Source organism: Heterodontus francisci, chromosome 10 (assembly GCF_036365525.1).
Source record: "Heterodontus francisci isolate sHetFra1 chromosome 10, sHetFra1.hap1, whole genome shotgun sequence".
NCBI lineage: Eukaryota > Metazoa > Chordata > Chondrichthyes > Heterodontiformes > Heterodontidae > Heterodontus > Heterodontus francisci.
In genome coordinates, this window is record NC_090380.1 from 29,826,912 (window position 1) to 29,846,422 (window position 19,511).

The window sequence follows — 19,511 nt, forward strand, 5'->3', positions numbered from 1 at the left end:
TTTTTCACCAACTCAGAAAACCCCCGGTCCTGGGTGTCCTGGACTGCCAGCAAACCTAGGGGCCATCAATATAAGATATTCACCGATAAATCCAATGAGGAATTCAGGAAAAACATTGCCCAGAGAGTGGTGAGAATATGGTGGTGGAGGCAGTGTCTTTGTGGCTTTCAAAAGGGAATTGATAATCACCTGAAGAGAAAAGATTTGCAGGGTTACAGGGACAGTGTGAGGGAGTGGGACTAGCTAAATTGCTCTTCTGGAGAGCCAGCATGGACTAGATGGGCCGAATGTCCTCCTTCTGTGCTATAACCATTCTATGATTCTATGTGGAACTCGCTACCATAAGCAGTAGTTGACGCAAATAGTTTGATGCATTTAAGGGGAAGCTAGATAAGCATATGAGTGAGAAAGGAATAGAAGGGTATGCTCATAGAAGTAGATGAAAAACGATAATGTTGCCAACTTTGTTTGGAGGCATTCCTGGAGGTTTCATCATGTGACATTCTGACTACAGGAGCCACTCGTCCCCAGTCTCCATCTCTCGTTGAGTCCCTATTCCTCATCTCGTCCCTCCAGCCCCATTCCCCAGTCTTCATTGTCTTCAAATCCTGACTCCTAAGCTCCCACCGGTTTCCAATTCCTGAGGACCCACAATAGCTGTTTCCCACAGCCTGCCCAATAGTCAATTCCTGAGGTCCCCCAATAGTTGATTCCCGCAGTCCCTTGATAGCCAATTCCCACGGTCCCCCCAATAGCCGATTCCCACGGTTCCCCCAGACAGTTGAATTCCAAAGTCTCCCAAATAGCCGATTCCCGAGATCCCCAATGGCTAACTTCCGAGGCCCCATCAATTGCCGATTCTCACAACACCCCCAATAGCCGATTCCTGAGGCCATCCCCATAGCCTATTCCTAACACTTGTGTGATCATGTCCCGGCTCTCTGTAGCATTGGGGGGGTGGCATCACTCGGCTGGGTGCAGGAAAAGACACCACACAGTGGAGTGAATGCAAAATGAAGGGGAGGTAGCAAGTGTCCCAGAGGTCATTGACCCGGCAGGGATAGATTGCAGTGCCGGTTCACATGCATGAATTAGCGATACAAGAAGTGTGGACTAGCAATACAGCTAACATTTTGCCTGAGTTGCCAGCAGTAGCATGCTGAAGAGGAACCGCCGATTCTGGGAGTCTCCAGACAAAACCAGGAGGGTTAGGAACCCACCAAGATAGATGAGAGGAGGCTCGTGTAGAATGTAAACACCCCATTTCTGCACTGCCAATTCTATGTAATTCAATGTAATTTTGGGATGCTGTCTGGAAATGATACACTCCGGAGACTGTGCAATGTGCAAACTGTCGCCCGCCATGGGAACAAAATGCGGCTCTGTGCCTGGAGACTGAGGTGATTGTGACACCATTGCTCAATGTAAAGGTCAATGACTTTAATTTGGAGATGTCACAGACGGAGAAGACAGGAAATTAATCTGTTGCAAGTAGTTCGATTAATCACCCCAAAAAAAACTCCCAAAAAGCTAAAAATAAAAATGAGTGCATGAATTATCATTGTACAATTAAAAAAGAAACAATTTTTTAAAAATAAAGTTACATATATGGTAACATAAACTATTTAAAATGATATGTACTGTACAGTGTTTTTTTGTTGCTAATTTTGTCGCAGAAGAAGAATGTCTCTATGGGGAGAATTGGAATCAATCTACGTTTCCTACTTCTGTTCAGTTCTAATGTTTTTGTGAAGGAGTGGAGCAAAATTGGACTCACTTTACCAAGTGGAGCACCTTTAAGATTGTTTCACACTTAGTGTTTCCTTCACGTTCTGGATTGCTAAGTGAAGCGCCTGTTCAGTCAGAGCCTCTTACATGTCAGCTTTGAATGCGTAAAACCTGTCAGCCGAATGGGGTTTTGATTGTACAACAACAACAATGTGAACTTGCATTGATATAGCCCCTTTAATGCATTGAAATGTCCTAAGGCACATAACAGGAGTGCAAACAGACAACATTTGACATATTGCAGCTTCTAAGAACGCTCCCTCTCTCCCAAAGAGTAGAAAGGTCACATGCGACGTACCTTTATTTTGTCAAACCTGTCTCCCAGTGCCGCCACTTGGTGGTCTCGATGTCGCCCCACCAGCTTGCACAGGGCACAGATTAGCTGCTCATCCGTTACGCAGTACATGTTGACCTTCTCGCTCTCATGCTCCAGGCACATCAAGCCGCGGAGATGTGAGTCAGGGACGGGCTCGATCAGCCGGTGCCCAGTGAAGGGCTTCTTGCTGGGGTGGGTGGCTTTCAGGCACCCATCGCAGTACGAGACCTCACAGGTCACGCAGGTCTTCACGGCCGCCCGCGGTGGATCCTGCTCGCAGAATTGGCAGGGGATGCGCTCGGCTGTCGTCATGGCGCTGCCGTCGAAGGGCCGCTCCCGGCGGCTCTCACCCGGTGAGTTGGGTCCACTGACTGAAGCCTTCTGAAAGCGGTCAATGATGTTCTGCAAGGTGACGTTACGCTTCAGCCCCTCTAGACCGCGATGGTTGAGGGCAATGACATAGCGGCACGTCGGGCACTGGAAGGCGGCGATGGATTCCACGCTCTCGTTCGATGCACAGTGAGATACCAGGATACGGTGGGCGCAGCTGAAGCAGAGGCTGTGGGCACACGGCAGAAGCAGCGGATCTTCGAAGAGCTCCAGACAGATAGGGCAGGTCAGTTCCGACTCCAGTGTTTCCATCTTCAGGCAAAGCAATCCTGTGTCGTCAGCAAAATCCAGGGAAGCTGGTGAGCTATCTGGAAAGGCAACACAGGATTCGATTAGACAACATTGTGTGGGTGAGGGGGCTCAGCTTAGGGAGGTTGCCGACTTACGCTGTAACAGTGACTCATTACTCACGGCACTGTCCATATCACACTAACATCTACCGAACACCCCTCTGACACACTCTCTCTCGGCTTCAAGCTACAGACAAGTCCAGTTAAGCATTCAGATCTCCGAAGGATCAGAGAATCAAAGCGTTACTATCTAACTCTCCTGATCGCCGCACTCAGTCGCAAAGGCAGAGACGGCTACATCCAAATGTCGGCCACACAGCAGCCCCTGCTCCGTGCTCCACTCGAAAGCCATGGTCTGCCTTGAGCAGACAGCCCAGTGAGGCGGAAGCTCCCTTTTTCCACCGTCAGATGCAGCAAGGCTCTGTTGCCCAGTCACAAGAGGATGCCTCAGAGGGTGCAGCTGCACGTGCTCTCCCCTCCAAGGTCCCATCCTGCTGTGGGACCTCCTCACCTTTCCCAAAACAAACATTGCTTCGTGGTGAGGTTTATACACTCATTAGCGAGCCAGGGATAGCTTGAAAAAAATCAATGGACTGACACACAGCCAACTAGCTCTGGGCATCATTAATTACAACCGACTTACTTTAATGTTAGAATTAGATTGCCAAGATTTTATTGAGAGGAAATATGACACCTTAAAGAGGAACCATCTTTGTGGAAAAGTATTTGGCAACCCTTCCCTTTACCAGCATGCACGGTTGACACAGTAATTATTGCAAGCATTGTATGAAGGTATGAAAGAAGCTTATGGGTTTAAAGGGTCACGGTCCTCATTATAAAACCATGTCCAGGGGTTGGGACGGAGGGTGGCATGCGGCAGTAAAGAGCAAAACACCAGAGCGAAGGTTTTGAAGCTGAATTTTCAACCTCACAAAATGAGTTGGGTCCATTGTTTCCTTACAGCCTGATTTTATTTATTTTATTTAGAGATACAGCACTGAAACAGGCCCTTTGGCCCACCGAGTCTGTGCTGACCAACAACCACCCATTTATACTAATCCTATATTTATCCCATATTTCCTACCACATCCCCACCATTCTCCTATCACCTACCTACACTAGGGGAAATTTACAATGGCCAATTCACCAATCAACCTGCAGGTCTTAGGCAGTGGGAGGAAACCAGAGCACCCGGCAGAAACCCATGCGGTCACAGGGAGAACTTGCAAACTCCGCACCGGCAGTACCCAGAACTGAACCCGGGTCGCCGGAGCTGTGAGACTGCGGTGCTAACCATTGCGCCACTGTGCCACCCACATTTACCACATCATCAGCAAAGCAACAGGCTTTACATGGGGCTCCCACTAAACAAGATCATCCTCTAAATTGCAGTGATGTCCAAACTGTTGCTAGAGTTGGGTTTTAGACAGTGATAACAAGAAGTCTTGTCGCATCCACCCAAGAAGACAGTTGAGGCCTTCATTTAGTGTTTCATCTGAAAGATGGCACCTCCAATAGTGCAGTGCTCCCTCAGTACTGCCCTCGAGTGTCAGCCTAGATTTTGTGCTCAAGCCTCTGTTGCATTAAACTGCGTGGGGACTGGGATTACTTTTGCACACTTCTCTCACCTTCTGGAACCTCAATTCATACTCCAAGCATAACTTTGATTAATCGCTATGAGCTACCACAAACCCCTAATTTACTGGAACAGAAAACAGAAATTCAGATATGGGGAAGCAATGATAGTCGCCACTGGTCCCAAGCTGCACAGTGACATTATTAACAGTTTATTCAAATATTTTGAGTGCCAAGGTGTGATGGAGCTTGAAATTTAAAGGAGGCACCACCTATACAAAGTAAGATGTGGCAAATTTATGATGATGGGACATGAGGAGAGAGAGGAAAGAAGGAAGGGAAGGAGGGACCTGCATTTATGTAGCGCCTTTCACGATTTCAGGATGTCCCAGAGTCTTTTACAGCCAATCAACTATTTTTGAAGTGTAGTCATAGTTCTAATGAAGGAAACACAGCAGCCTTTTTTGCACACAGCAAGATCCCACAAACAGCAATAATGATGAAATAATCTGTCTTCAGGTGTTGGTTGAGGGATAAATATCAAACAGGATACAGAGGAGAACTCCCCTGCTCTTCTGCGGAATAGTGCTGTTGAGAAATTGTACGGCCACCTGTGAGGGCAATTTAACATCTCATCTGAAAAACAGCACCTCCAACAGTACTGCGCTCCCTCAATACTGCACTGGAGAGTCAGCCTAGGTTATGTGCTCAAGTGTCTGGAGTGGGGCTTGAACCCACAATCTGCTGACTTAGAGCCGAGAGTGTTGAAACACCAGCCTAGTGGCACCATCCTGAAACCTGCACCTTTCTCCTTCTCCCAACCAACCAACTAGATACTTCCCGATGAAGACACAACAGGAGTAATTTACCACACCTAACAAGAAAGCCTCTTTCTGTGGCTGCACCCTGGGGGTGGGGGGTGTTTCAGTATGAACAAGGCTGCCCAGCAGCAGCAGCAAACTCAGATAATCAACCTTTACTTCTTAGGAACAAGAGTAGGCTATTCAGCCCGTCAATCCTGTTCCTCCTGTCAATCTGATCATGGTTAATCTGCACCCCAACTCCATTTACTTGCCTTTCTCCACATTCCTTGATACCCAGCAATACTTCAATTTTACATTCTTCATACTTGTTTTCAAATCTCTCAGGGCCTCACCCCTCCCGATCTTTAGAACCTACTCCTCCTCCAACCCTCCAAGATATCTGTACTCCTCCAATTCTGGCCTCCCTGCACATCCCTGATTTTCATCGCCTCACTACTGTTAGCCATGCTGTCAGCTGTCTATGCTCTAACCTCTGGAATTCCATTCCTAAACCTCTCTGTCTCCCATCTCTCTTTCCTCCTTTAAGACACTCCTTAAAACCTACCTCTTTGACCAAGCTTTTGGTCATCTGACCTACTGTCTCTTTACGTGGCTCGGTGTCAGTTTTTGTCTGATTACGCTCCTGTGAATTACCACGGAATGTCTTACTATTCTAAAAATGCTATAAAGTGCAATTTGTTATTGTTGGAGTTAAAGTGCCCTCTGTCCAAACCAAAATCTCATTGATGCCATAATAAAAGAAATATTTTTCTCATGCACATATTAAACAATGTTCAATAGCAAATTTTTGAGACAACAGAATTGATTCACTTGTGAGGCCTGTGTGAGAGTGACTCACTAGTTGGTCCCTTGTGGGAGAATTTCCTGACCCATTCTCTTGTAATTCTGCAAGCTCAATGTGTACATACAATATCAGTTCAAATAAAGGACAAAGACACAGCAAATTACCCCTGCACAGATCCTGTTATGTTTCGGGCAATGGTAGTTCTGCCATCGTGCTGTTAGCCACTGTGATCCTTATTAAAACTGACACAAGCCATTAACTGCCCCTTTTCACAAACTGAAATGAATGATTGACTGTGCTAAACATTGTAGGCGTTAGCTAGATCTGTGTTTGGGGAGATGTACTGCAGCATATTTACATTTCCTGCGACAGTACAATTTCCAGGACAACAACACTTAAATTTTTAAAAATCCTGCATTATGTCCATAAATAAATACCAATGTGGTTGACTCTTTAACTTCACTCTGAAGTGGGGAGAGGGGGTCTAGTAAACCACTCAGTTGTATCCAAACCACTACTACAGGTGTTGCCAACCCTCCAGGATTGTCCTAAGCGCCTCCAGGCATTAAAGATTAATGTCCTCGACACCAATGCGGGCAATCCCTGTGAAAAAAAATTATCAGGGAATTTCAAAAAGTATTTTCTTTAAATTATCACTGAACACTTTTGTTTATTAGTTATAAAAGTATGGGAGATGAGAAAAAAGGGCATTTGGAGGCAAGAGATGATGTGATGAAATCTCCAGAATTTTGTGCAGCCAGAGTTGGCAACCCCACACTACTAGCAGCTCAAGAAGAAAGCCCACTGTCAGTTCTCAGGGCAACTAGGGATGGGCGGTAAATGTTAGCCTTGCCCATATTCCGAAGATGCAAAAAGACTTTGCGATATGTGACATCAAAATTCACTAAATCTGATAAATCAAAGACCATCTCAGATTCTGGGCAACTTAGTATGTACTTATGATCAATTTGAAGTCTTTTAAACCAAGACAGAAAATGCTGGAAACACTCAGCAGGTCAGGCAGCATCTGTGGAGGGAGCAGAGGTGCTACGTTTTGAGTGTTGATTCTTTGTCAGAACTGGATGATGTTACACATGAATGTAATGAAAAAAAAAACAAAGGTAAAGAGTGGTGGGAGGGAGCGTACAAACACACATAAAGACACACACATGGGAAAAGGAATAGAACGACCTGCAAAATGCTTAAGTGAAGAACAAGAGATGCTTAAATGGCAGTGGTGATAGCAGGCATAACAAGATCTATCAAAGAAATAATGATATTTACGAGATAGAGAGAACGGCTGAAGGAGGTGGGAGATGAGGCACATCCAAATGGAAGCACACAAAATTGGCAAACTGCGGCAAGTGTCAGCTGTAACTCAGTGGTAGAACTCTTGCCTCTCAGTCAGAAAGTCTCACTGTGGAGATTTGTGCTGACACTCCTGTTTGGCATGGAAGGAGTGCTGCACTGTAGGAGGTGCCGTCTTTTGGAAGAGATGTTAAACCGAGTCCCCATCTGCCCTCGCAGTTGGATGTAAAATATCTCATGGCACTATTTTGAAGAAGTTGGGGGGTGAGTTCTCCCTAGTGTCCTGGACAATATCAACTAACATCACGAAGGAAAATAATGTGGATGCTGGAAATTTGAAATTAAAACAAAAAATGCTGCAAATGCTCAACAAGTCAGGCAGCATCTTTGGAGATAGAAACAGAGTTAATGGCCTGGATTTTGCGACCAGCAGCGGAGTGACAGCACACGCTGAAGGAAGCTGCCCACTAAGATCTAGTCATCTCTGTAGTGGAGATTTCCCCTTTCCTGACATCAGTTTGAATCTGGCACCAAAGTCAAGGGGATATCTCGATGTGTGGCAGCACTGATGATGCAAGCAGGTAAGCAGCCAATCACATTGAAGCATTCACACAGCAAAATGCAAAAGCACCAAATATCCTCTTCTGGCTTAAATTTTCAGATAAATAAATGATTATGATTGGATTAGAATTGAAAATAAAGAAAAACAAACTTTAAAAAAAATTTAAAATGTGCAATTCTTTCTACCATTATGGAGACATTTATCATTCCACAAATATAAAATTAGCTTCTCAGGGCCAGTAAGAGTATTCAGCAGTAATTATGAAGTTAGTACACTGATAAAAACTCAGTTATAACCTCATTCAATAAGTTGTAACTTTCTCTAGTGTTTTTACAATAAGGCTGACAGTGTTGAGTTGAAGTTCCCATCAATTCAATTGATTTCCCATTGAATGCAGTCTGGCCGGTATCTCAACAGCGCACCCTGTGGAAAAGTGTAGAATTACAGACAGCAACCTCTGGATTTTCGCCTTGTTCTGGGCATGTGTGCACTCCCAAGGTTGTTGGCAGTTTCAGCAGAATAAAACGGCTGACAGTTTCACCGTCATTGCCACTGCGAAATCCAGGCCAATGTTTCTGATCAATGACCTCTGGTTATCTCTGTTTTTCTCTCCATAAATGCTGCCCAACCTGCTGAGTATTTCCAGCATTTTCTATTTTAATTACTAAAAAATAGATTATCTGGGCATTTATTTAATTGGTGTTTGTGGGAGCTTGCTGTACTCAAATTGGCTGCTGCGTTTCTTACATTACAACAGTGACTCCACTTCAAAACAACTTCACTGGTAGTAAATCCTTTGGGACGTCCTGAGGTTGTGAAAGATGCTATATATTAATGCAAAGTCTTCTCATCCTGCTGGAAAAGCAGCAGGAAGTATATCAGTGCCATATGTTAGTCACCAGCACAATTTGGATAAACTCTAGCCATATCTCTATTCACATTTGTAGGTTCTATAGGCTTGTCTGTTGGTCTGGGCTGTCTGCATTTAAGTACATGGCTGTGTGTCTCTGTAAGGACAGAGGGTAGATTCCATTTCAGCCAGACACCCGACTGATGCAGGCTTTCCGGTAGTTTGGTTCGTAGGTGATGGGTTTAACCTAAGTCTCCCACTGCACATCCTTTATGTTCAAGTTTTAATTAAAAAAAAATACATGTTGATTTATTCCTGTTGCTTTGGTTTTCAATGACTAATTTTCCTACATTGCGAGTGCGGCCTCTGCCTGGTTAGATCCGTTTGCCTCTGTTCTACATCCAGGTCAGGTCAAGTTACACGGATATCAAACTGGCACATTGATCTTTGCACCAAACATTGTCCAGGAAACAGTGTCAGGCTTCAAATGGGTGGAGATATGGAGACTTGCTCAAGCCACCTACTGATACTTCAAAATGGCAATGATCCAAGAACAGTACCGGCAATTGTTTTTATTTTAGATTAGATTAGAGATACAGCACTGAAACAGGCCCTTCGGCCCACCGAGTCTGTGCCGACCATCAACCACCCATTTATACTAATCCTACATTCCTACCAAACATCCCCATCTGTCCCTATATTTCCCTACCACCTACCTACACTAGTGACAATTTATAATGGCCAATTTACCTACCAACCTGCAAGTCTTTTGGCTTGTGGGAGGAAACCGGAGCACCCGGAGAAAACCCACGCAGATACAGGGAGAACTTGCAAACTCCACACAGGCAGTGCCCAGAATCGAACCCGGGTCCCTGGAGCTGTGAGGCTGCAGTGCTAACCACTGCGCCACTGTGCCGCCCTTCTCTCTAAGGAGGATGGTGTTAATTAAATAGAGCCAGCGGGAATTGAGTGAGGCAAGAACAAGAAGTGAGGAATACGTCAGACCAGAGTTGGAAATCCTGGTTGTAAGTGATGTAAGTTTTCTGCCATTTCAGACTTCTTCCTATGGAGCACCCACTCACAGCCCCAGACTGCACACAATTCAACTCACTAATTGGCACTCCCACTCACTGAAATTACACAGAAGTACACGACGGGAGAGCCTCCTGAGAATGGAGTTGAGGTATATTGCTGGGACAAAGTAAAGGGCACTTGGCTGTGTATATTCGGACCCCACAAGTGCAGCATTCTGACATTGAGTAATTCTCATTCCCCAGCATGAGCATTCTTCACCTTGTCAAAGGTAAATCAATTCACCCAAAATGTATACATACAACACACAAAAATGGCAGATAGGAAAAGACCAGCTAGTCCATCTCGACTATCCATTATCAGGTCAAGACACTCTCCACTCCACCCGCAGCCTGTAATTTCCTAGGGCAATTAGGGATTTTAAAAAATCTGACTAATTCTTCTCTGACCCCTTTAGGTGATTGCAGCGAGTCCAGGAGACCACTCTCTGGCCCTGACTAATGTTAGACAGTACCTACCTCTTGTACAAGGTGATCTCTGCTCCAGCCAGAAATACCTCCAGATCTCACTAGAAGGAATTCAGCAAATCAGAGATCGCCACACGAGGAGGCAGTCAGTTCCACAAGTCCACTACTAATCCCTGGGGAAGGAATCACTTCCTAACACCCAACCTAGTTCTGCTCTTATAGGTTGTAAGTCTAATCCCCAAATTCAAGAAAAGGTTAAAAAAAAGAGTAGCCTCAATGACACATTGGGGTAGATATTGGGCCTTGTTTGTGGGCAGAGAACAAGGGCATAAAGGACCAATTTCAGGAGGCTACCTTCTGCACCCCAAGGTGCTTGAAATAAGTCAGACCCCTAAATTGGCCTTGGACCAATATTCAGGTATCTTGAAAAGCCACCCTAAATAGGAGTTAGGCCACTTGAATATGCACCACTCAGCTTTTTGGTTCCTAATGAAGCCTCAAGGTAAGTGGCTTTTTTTAAACCTGCCTTTACATGGAACCAAGACAGCAGGAATGTTCCTCCCAGCTCTGCAATAATCTTGAAGGATGCTGCTGGCCTTCACTAGGATTATGGCAGATCTGTCACTCAACTCCATTTATCTGCCTTTGTGCCCTATCACTCGATACCCTTACCCAACAAAAGCCTATTAATGTCAGTCTTGCAGGCTCCAATTGACCGCCAGCATCTGCAGCCTTTAGGAGATATGTTGTTATGTAGCAGCAATGAAAAGTTAAGCCTCTGAAACTAAGCTGCATAGTGTAACACTGGTGTGTTGGGTCAGGTAAGGGACCAATCAGATGGTATAAAGGTGACAGATGGATAGGCAGATGCTTCCTAAAATTATACATCTTGACTCAGTGGTTGCACTCTGATCTCTGAGTCCATTTTGAGTCATAGGTTCAAGCTCCACTCCAGAGACTTGAACACATATTCATGCTAACACTCTAGTGCAGTATTTGATAGGGTGCTGCACTGTCAGGGGTGCCATTTTTAGGATGCAACGTTAAACCAATGCCCCATCTGACTGCTCAGGCGGGCATGAAAGATCCCTTGGCACTAATTCAAAGAAGAGTACAGTCCCCAGCCAACATCTGTCCCTCAAAGAACATCACCGAAACAGATTATCTGGGCATTGTTGTTTGTGGACCCTTACTGTGTGCACATTGGGTGCTGTATTTCTGCTATTGCAACCGTGATGACACTTCAAAAACATACTTCATTGGCTGTAAAGTGCTTCAGAATGTCCTGAGGATGAGGAAGGCTCTATATAAATGTAAGCTGTTTCTTCCTACTGAGATTATGTGAGAATAATGAATACCTGGGAACGATTCCATGACAGTAATCTAATTAGACATCTCAGGTGTTAGTATTGTTTGAGTATTTGTTTTTGCTACCACCTCTGACACAGTAGCTATGGAGACAACTGGATGTTAATCAGTGAGGCAATCCAAACCCAAGGATTAAAACTTCCAGTGCGATCATTGCATCTTTATCAAGCCATTTCCGGCAATTGCCCAGCCTGTATAAAACTCATCTGATAATGCTGTGTCATTGGTTTAGCTCCTCAGGCATTGGGCAGCAAATGACAGTTCTCAACCCATTCTGAACACAGAATATTTCTCACTGCACACAACGATAAACACCCCCAAAATTATAAATGAAACAAGAAGTCTCTGTTTTAAAGAAGAGCAACCACTTTGAGATGATCACAGCCAACTTTACTGATCACAAAGATCTGGGACTCCATAAATAAATCAGACAAGGCGTATTTATTAACAAGCTGCAGTAATCGTGGATGACTGGACACTTCCCAAAGAAAAGGGAAGACAATTGTCTGATTTCCAAAGGGGTTTGTCACTGTAGGATAGGAACATAGGATATACGGAAAAGAAAGAATCGTTGCAAATAGTAGCAGCTAATTGCATTGCACATCCAGGAGCATCAAACACGGCCATACACATTCCAATACTTTGACAGTCTCTACTCTGGACGAATTGCTTTTACAATTATTAACTTTGTTCCGGAATATGTTGCAACAGTGAAATTTAGTAAAAACAAAACAAATCTGCCTGCTAACCTGACTGTGGAAGTGTATGACAAGACAGAACTTCCAACCAACCCGATTCAGCCAGTCCCCCACGCCGTCAGCAAAAATAAGTAGCCATTTGATACCCACCAGTGGATTCCAACCTGGCTCTGATTGTCTGGACATAGCTGGGATTAAGGTCACCATCACAACACTATCAAACTGGAGGTTTTAGCAGCCAGTTGTCCAGCTGCCTTTAGCCTGAGTGATCCAGAGCCCATTCTCCACCAAACTAACAGGCACGACTGAAACACAACAGGAAAATCTGATTTACAGCATCCTACAATGACAGGAAAACCAGCTCCACCTAAAACCACCTCCGTCGAAGAGTGGCACAGAGTGGGGAGGGCTGGGCGGGTCCTCCAATCATCAACCGGTCTGCTAGTGACCCTCTAGCTAAGTCTCTGCTTTCTGTCTCTTGTTTCAGCTCAAGTCTACTGAATAAACAAGGAGGATCAAATTCTGCTCAAAAACGTCCCCCTAACAATAACCTCTTGTCATCAGGATTTTTGGAGTTTCATTTTCAGACACGACAGGGAGAAATGGCGAAACCCATAATGTAATTAAATACTCAGCAGAAAACAAGGCCTATGATTCCCAAGCTCCAAACGAGAGACAATTTCTTTCCCACGCACAAATATCAATTTACTGAGCACAACCGTGACATCACTCTAAACTGTAGTGTGGAATAGCCCATAATGAAACCATACAGTGTGTTATAGCCCTTAATGACACACTATATTATGGAACAGACCACAATAAAATGCTTGGGTATGTCACAGTCCATGCTGAACCCCTACAGTGTATCACAGTCCATACTGAACCCTTATAGTGTGTCACAGTCCATACTGAACCCTTATAGTGTCACAGTCCATACTGAATGCCTATACTGTGCCACAGTCCATACTGAACCCCTATAGCATGTCAGAGACCATACTGAACCCCTATAATGTGTCACAGTCCATACTGAAGCTCAATAGTGTGCCACAGGCTATACTGAACCTCTATATTGAGTCACAGCCCATGCTGAACCCCTATAGTGTGTCAGAGACCATACTGAACACCTATAATGTGTCACAATCCATACTAAACCTCTATAGTGTGTCACAGTCCATGCTAAACCCAGATAGTGTGTCACGGTCCATGTTGATCCCCTATAGTGTGTCAAAGTCCCTGTTGAACCCCTATCGTGTGTCACAGTCCATGCTGAACCCCTATAGTGTGTCACTGTCCCTGTTGAACCCCTATAGTGTGTCACAGTCCATGCTGAACCCCTATAGTGTGTCACTGTCCCTGTTGAACCCCTATAGTGTGTCACTGTCCCTGTTGAACCCCGATAGTGTGTCACTGTCCCTGTTGAACCCCGATAGTGTGTCACTGTCCCTGTTGAACCCCGATAGTGTGTCACTGTCCCTGTTGAACCCCGATAGTGTGTCACTGTCCCTGTTGAACCCCGATAGTGTGTCACTGTCCATGCTGAACACCTACTTTCTGTCACAGTCCATACTGTACCCCTACTGTGGCACAGCCCATGCTGAAGCCCTATAGTGTGTCACAGTCCATGCTGAGCCCCTACTGTCACAGGCCATGCGGAACCCCTATAGTGTGTCACAGCCCCTGGTGAACCCCTAGAGTGTGTCACAGCCCATACCGAACCCCTATAGTGTGTCACAGCCCCTGGTGAACCCCTAGAGTGTGTCACAGCCCATGCTGAATCCCTTTAGTGTGTCACAATCCATACTGAACCCCGATAGTGTGTAACAGCCCAAGCTGAATCCCTACTGTGTGTCACAGTCCATGCTGAACACCTATAGTGTGTCACAGCCCATACAGAACCCCTATAGTGTGTCACAGTCCATGCTGAACCCCTATAGCGTGTCACAATCCATACTGAACCCCTATAGTGTGTAACAGCCCAAGCTGAATCCCTACAGTGTGTCATAGTCCATGCTGAACCCCGACAGTGTGTCATAGTCCATACAGAACCCCTATAGTGTGTCACAATCCTTACAGAACCCCTATAGTGTGTCACAGTCCCTGCTGAACCCCTACAGTGTGTCATAGTCCATACAGAACTCCTATAGTGTGTCACAATCCATACTGAACCCCGATAGTGTGTAACAGCCCAAGCTGAATCCCTACTGTGTGTCACAGTCCCTGCTGAACCCCTACAGTGTGTCACAGTCCATACAGAACCCCTATAGTGTGTCACAATCCTTACAGAACCCCTATAGTGTGTCACAGTCCCTGCTGAACCCCTACAGTGTGTCATAGTCCATACAGAACTCCTATAGTGTGTCACAATCCATACTGAACCCCGATAGTGTGTAACAGCCCAAGCTGAATCCCTACTGTGTGTCACAGTCCCTGCTGAACCCCTACAGTGTGTCACAGTCCATACCGAACCCCTATAGTGTGTCACAGTCCATGCTGAATCCCTTTAGTGTGTCACAATCCATACTGAACCCCGATAGTGTGTAACAGCCCAAGCTGAATCCCTACTGTGTGTCACAGTCCATGCTGAACACCTATAGTGTGTCACAGCCCATACAGAACCCCTATAGTGTGTCACAGTCCATGCTGAACCCCTATAGCGTGTCACAATCCATACTGAACCCCTATAGTGTGTAACAGCCCAAGCTGAATCCCTACAGTGTGTCATAGTCCATGCTGAACCCCGACAGTGTGTCATAGTCCATACAGAACCCCTATAGTGTGTCACAATCCTTACAGAACCCCTATAGTGTGTCACAGTCCCTGCTGAACCCCTACAGTGTGTCATAGTCCATACAGAACTCCTATAGTGTGTCACAATCCATACTGAACCACGATAGTGTGTAACAGCCCAAGCTGAATCCCTACTGTGTGTCACAGTCCCTGCTGAACCCCTACAGTGTGTCACAGTCCATACAGAACCCCTATAGTGTGTCATAGTCCATACAGAACCCCTATAGTGTGTCACAATCCATACTGAACCCCTATAGTGTGTAACAGCCCCAGCTGAATCCCTACAGTGTGTCACAGTCCCTGCTGAACCCCTACAGTGTGTCATAGTCCATGCTGAACCCCTATAGTGTGGCACAGCCCATGCTGAACCCCTAGAGTGTGTCACAGCCCATACAGAACCCCTATAGTGTGTCACAGCCCATACAGATCCCCTATAGTGTGTCACAGTCCATGCTGAATCCCTTTAGTGTGTCACAATCCATACTGAACCCCGATAGTGTGTAACAGCCCAAGCTGAATGCCTACTGTGTGTCACAGTCCATGCTGAACCCCTACAGTGTGTCACAGTCCATGCTGAACCCCTATAGTGTGTCACAGCCCATACAGAACCCCTATAGTGTGTCACAGTCCATGCTGAACCCCTATAGTGTGTCACAATCCATACTGAACACCTATAGTGTGCAACAGCCCAAGCTGAATCCCTACTGTGTGTCACAGTCCATACAGAACCCCTATAGTGTGTCACAATCCATACTGAGCCCCGATAGTGTGTCACAATCCATACTGAACACCTATTATGTGTCACAGCCCATGCTGAACCCCTACAGTGTGTCATAGTCCATACAGAACTCCTATAGTGTGTCACAATCCATACTGAGCCCCGATAGTGTGTAACAGCCCAAGCTGAATCCCTACTGTGTGTCACAGTCCATACAGAACTCCTATAGTGTGTCACAATCCATACTGAGCCCCGATAGTGTGTAACAGCCCAAGCTGAATCCCTACTGTGTGTCACAGTCCATACAGAACCCCTATAGTGTGTCACAATCCATACTGAGCCCCGATAGTGTGTCACAATCCATACTGAACACCTATTATGTGTCACAGCCCATGCTGAACCCCTACAGTGTGTCATAGTCCATACAGAACTCCTATAGTGTGTCACAATCCATACTGAGCCCCGATAGTGTGTAACAGCCCAAGCTGAATCCCTACTGTGTGTCACAGTCCCTGCTGAACCCCTACAGTGTGTCATAGTCCATACAGAACCCCTATAGTGTGTCATAGTCCATGCTGAACGCCTATAGTGTGTAACAGCCCAAGCTGAACCCCTACAGTGTGTCATAGTCCATACAGAACCCCTATAGTGTGTCATAGTCCATGCTGAACGCCTATAGTGTGTCACAGTCCATGCTGAACCCCTAGAGTGTGTCACAGCCCATACAGAACCCCTATAGTGTGTCACAGTCCATGCTGAACCCCTATAGTGTGTCACAGCCCATACAGAACCCCTATAGTGTGTCACAGTCCATACAGAACCCCTATAGTGTGTCACAGTCCATGCTGAACCCCTATAGTGTGTCACAATCCATTCTGAACCCTATAGTGTGTCACAGTCCATACAGAACCCCTATAGTGTGTCACAGCCCATACAGAACCCCTATAGTGTGTCATAGTCCATGCTGAACCCCTACAGTGTGTCATAGTCCATGCTGAACCCCTATAGTGTGTCACAGCCCATGCTGAACCCCTACAGTGTGTCATAGTCCATGCTGAACCCCTACAGTGTGTCATAGTCCATGCTGAACCCCTATAGTGTGTCACAGCCCATGCTGAACCCCTACAGTGTGTCATAGTCCATGCTGAACCCCTACAGTGTGTCACAGTCCATGCTGAACCCCTATAGTGTGTCACAGCCCATGCTGAACCCCTACAGTGTGTCATAGTCCATGCTGAACCCCTACACTGTGTCATAGTCCATGCTGAACCCTATCGTGTGTCACAGTCCATGCTGAACCCCTATAGTGTGTCACAGCCCATACAGAACCCCTATAGTGTGTCATAGTCCATGCTGAACCCCTACAGTGTGTCATAGTCCATGCTGAACCCCTATAGTGTGTCACAGTCCATGCTGAACCCCTATAGTGTGTCATAGTCCATGCTGAACCCCTACAGTGTGTCATAGTCCATGCTGAACCCCTACACTGTGTCACAGTCCATGCTGAACCCTATAGTGTGTCATAGTCCATGCTGAACCCCTATAGTGTGTCACAGTCCATGCTGAACCCCTATAGTGTGGCACAGCCCATGCTGAACCCCTAGAGTGTGTCACAGCCCATACAGAACCCCTATAGTGTGTCACAGTCCATGCTGAATCCCTTTAGTGTGTCACAATCCATACTGAACCCCGATAGTGTGTAACAGCCCAAGCTGAATGCCTACTGTGTGTCACAGTCCATGCTGAACCCCTACAGTGTGTCACAGTCCATGCTGAACCCCGACAGTGTGTCATAGTCCATGCTGAACCCCTATAGTGTGTCACAGTCCATGCTGAACCCCTATTATGTGTCACAGCCCATGCTGAACCCCTACAGTGTGTCATAGTCCATGCTGAACCCCTATAGTGTGTCACAGTCCATGCTGAACCCCTATAGTGTGTCACAGTCCATGCTGAACCCCGACAGTGTGTCATAGTCCATGCTGAACCCCTACAGTGTGTCACAGTCCATGCTGAACCCCTATTATGTGTCACAGCCCATGCTGAACCCCTACAGTGTGTCATAGTCCATACTGAACCCCTATTATGTGTCACAGCCCATGCTGAACCCCTACAGTGTGTCATAGTCCATGCTGAACCCCTATTATGTGTCACAGCCCATACTGAACCCCTACAGTGTGTCCCAGTCCATGCTGAACCCCTATTATGTGTCACAGCCCATGCTGAACCCCTACAGTGTGTCATAGTCCATACTGAACCCCTATAGTGTGTCACAGTCCATGCTGAACCCCTACAGTGTGTCACAGTCCATGCTGAACCCCTATAGTGTGTCACAGCCCATGCTGAACCCCTACAGTGTGTCACAGTCCATGCTGAACCCCTATTATGTGTCACAGCCCATGCTGAACCCCTACAGTGTGTCATAGTCCATACTGAACCCCTATAGTGTGTCACAGTCCATGCTGAACCCCTATAGTGTGTCACAGCCCATGCCTAACCCCTACAGTGTGTCATAGTCCATACTGAACCCCTATCGTGTGTCACAGCCCATGCTGAACCCCTAGAGTGTGTCACAGTCCATGCTGAACACGTATAGTGTGTCACCGTCCATGCTGAACACCTATAGTGTGTCACAGTCCATGCTGAACCCCTACAGTGTGTCACAGCCCATGCTGAACACCTATAGTGTGTCACAGCCCATGCTGAACACCTACAGAGTGTCACAGCCCATGCTGAACACCTATAGTGTGTCACAGTCCATGCTGAACCCCTACAGTGTGTCACAGCCCATGCTGAACACCTATAGTGTGTCACAGTCCATGCTGAACCCCGACAGTGTGTCACAGCCCATGCTGAACACCTATAGTGTGTCACAGCCCATGCTGAACACCTATAGTGTGTCACAATCCATGCTGAACACCTACAGTGTGTCACAGCCCATGCAGAACACCTATAGTGTGTCACAGTCCATGCTGAACCCCTACAGTGTGTCACCGTCCATGCTGAGCCCCTACAGTGTGTCACAGCCCATGCTGAACCCCTACAGTGTGTCACCGTCCATGCTGAGCCCCTACAGTGTGTCACAGCCCATACTGAACCCCTATAGTGTGTCACAGTCCATGCTGAGCCCCTACAGTGTGTCACAGCCCATACTGAACCCCTACAGCGTATCACAGCCCATGCAGAACACCTATAGTGTGTCACAGTCCATGCTGAACCCCTACAGTGTGTCACAGTCCATGCTGAACCCCTACAGTGTGTCACAGTCCATGCTGAACACCTACAGTGTGTCACAGTCCATGCTGAACCCCTACAGTGTGTCACAGCCCATGCTGAACCCCTATATTGTGTCACAGTCCATGCTAAACCCCTATAGTGTGTCACAGTCCATGCTGAACCCCTATAGTGTGTCACAGCCCATGCTGAACACCTACAGTGTGTCACAGTCCATGCTGAACCCTTACAGTGTGTCACAGCCCATGCTGAACCCCTATATTGTGTCACAGCCCATGCTGAACAACTGCAGTGTGTCACAGTCCATACTGAACACCTGTAGTGTGTCACAGCCCATGCTGAACACCTATAGTGTGTCACAGTCCATGCTGAACCCCTACAGTGTGTCACAGTCCATGCTGAACCCCTACAGTGTGTCACAGCCCATGCTGAACACCTATAGTGTGTCACAGTCCATATTGAACACCTACAGTGTGTCACAGCCCATGCTGAACCCCTGCAGTGTGTCACAGTCCATACT

General features: G+C 46.4%; 1 protein-coding gene across 5 annotated transcripts in view; it reads right to left on the reverse strand.

The window, feature by feature from the left end:
* Window positions 1–19,511, reverse strand: part of mid1 (midline 1) — a 414,560-nt gene that overhangs the window by 147,339 nt on the left and 247,710 nt on the right. For 3 of the 5 annotated variants that reach the window (XM_068040365.1, XM_068040362.1, XM_068040366.1), the window contains exon 2: window positions 2,087–2,802. In XM_068040365.1, coding sequence (XP_067896466.1) covers window positions 2,087–2,746 — 660 coding nt within the window. In that variant the 5' untranslated portion in view covers window positions 2,747–2,802. Of the gene's footprint in view, window positions 1–2,086; window positions 2,803–12,303; window positions 12,351–12,402; window positions 12,533–19,511 lie in introns of those variants that run through there. The other 2 variants (XM_068040363.1, XM_068040367.1) reach the window with 2 other exon arrangements.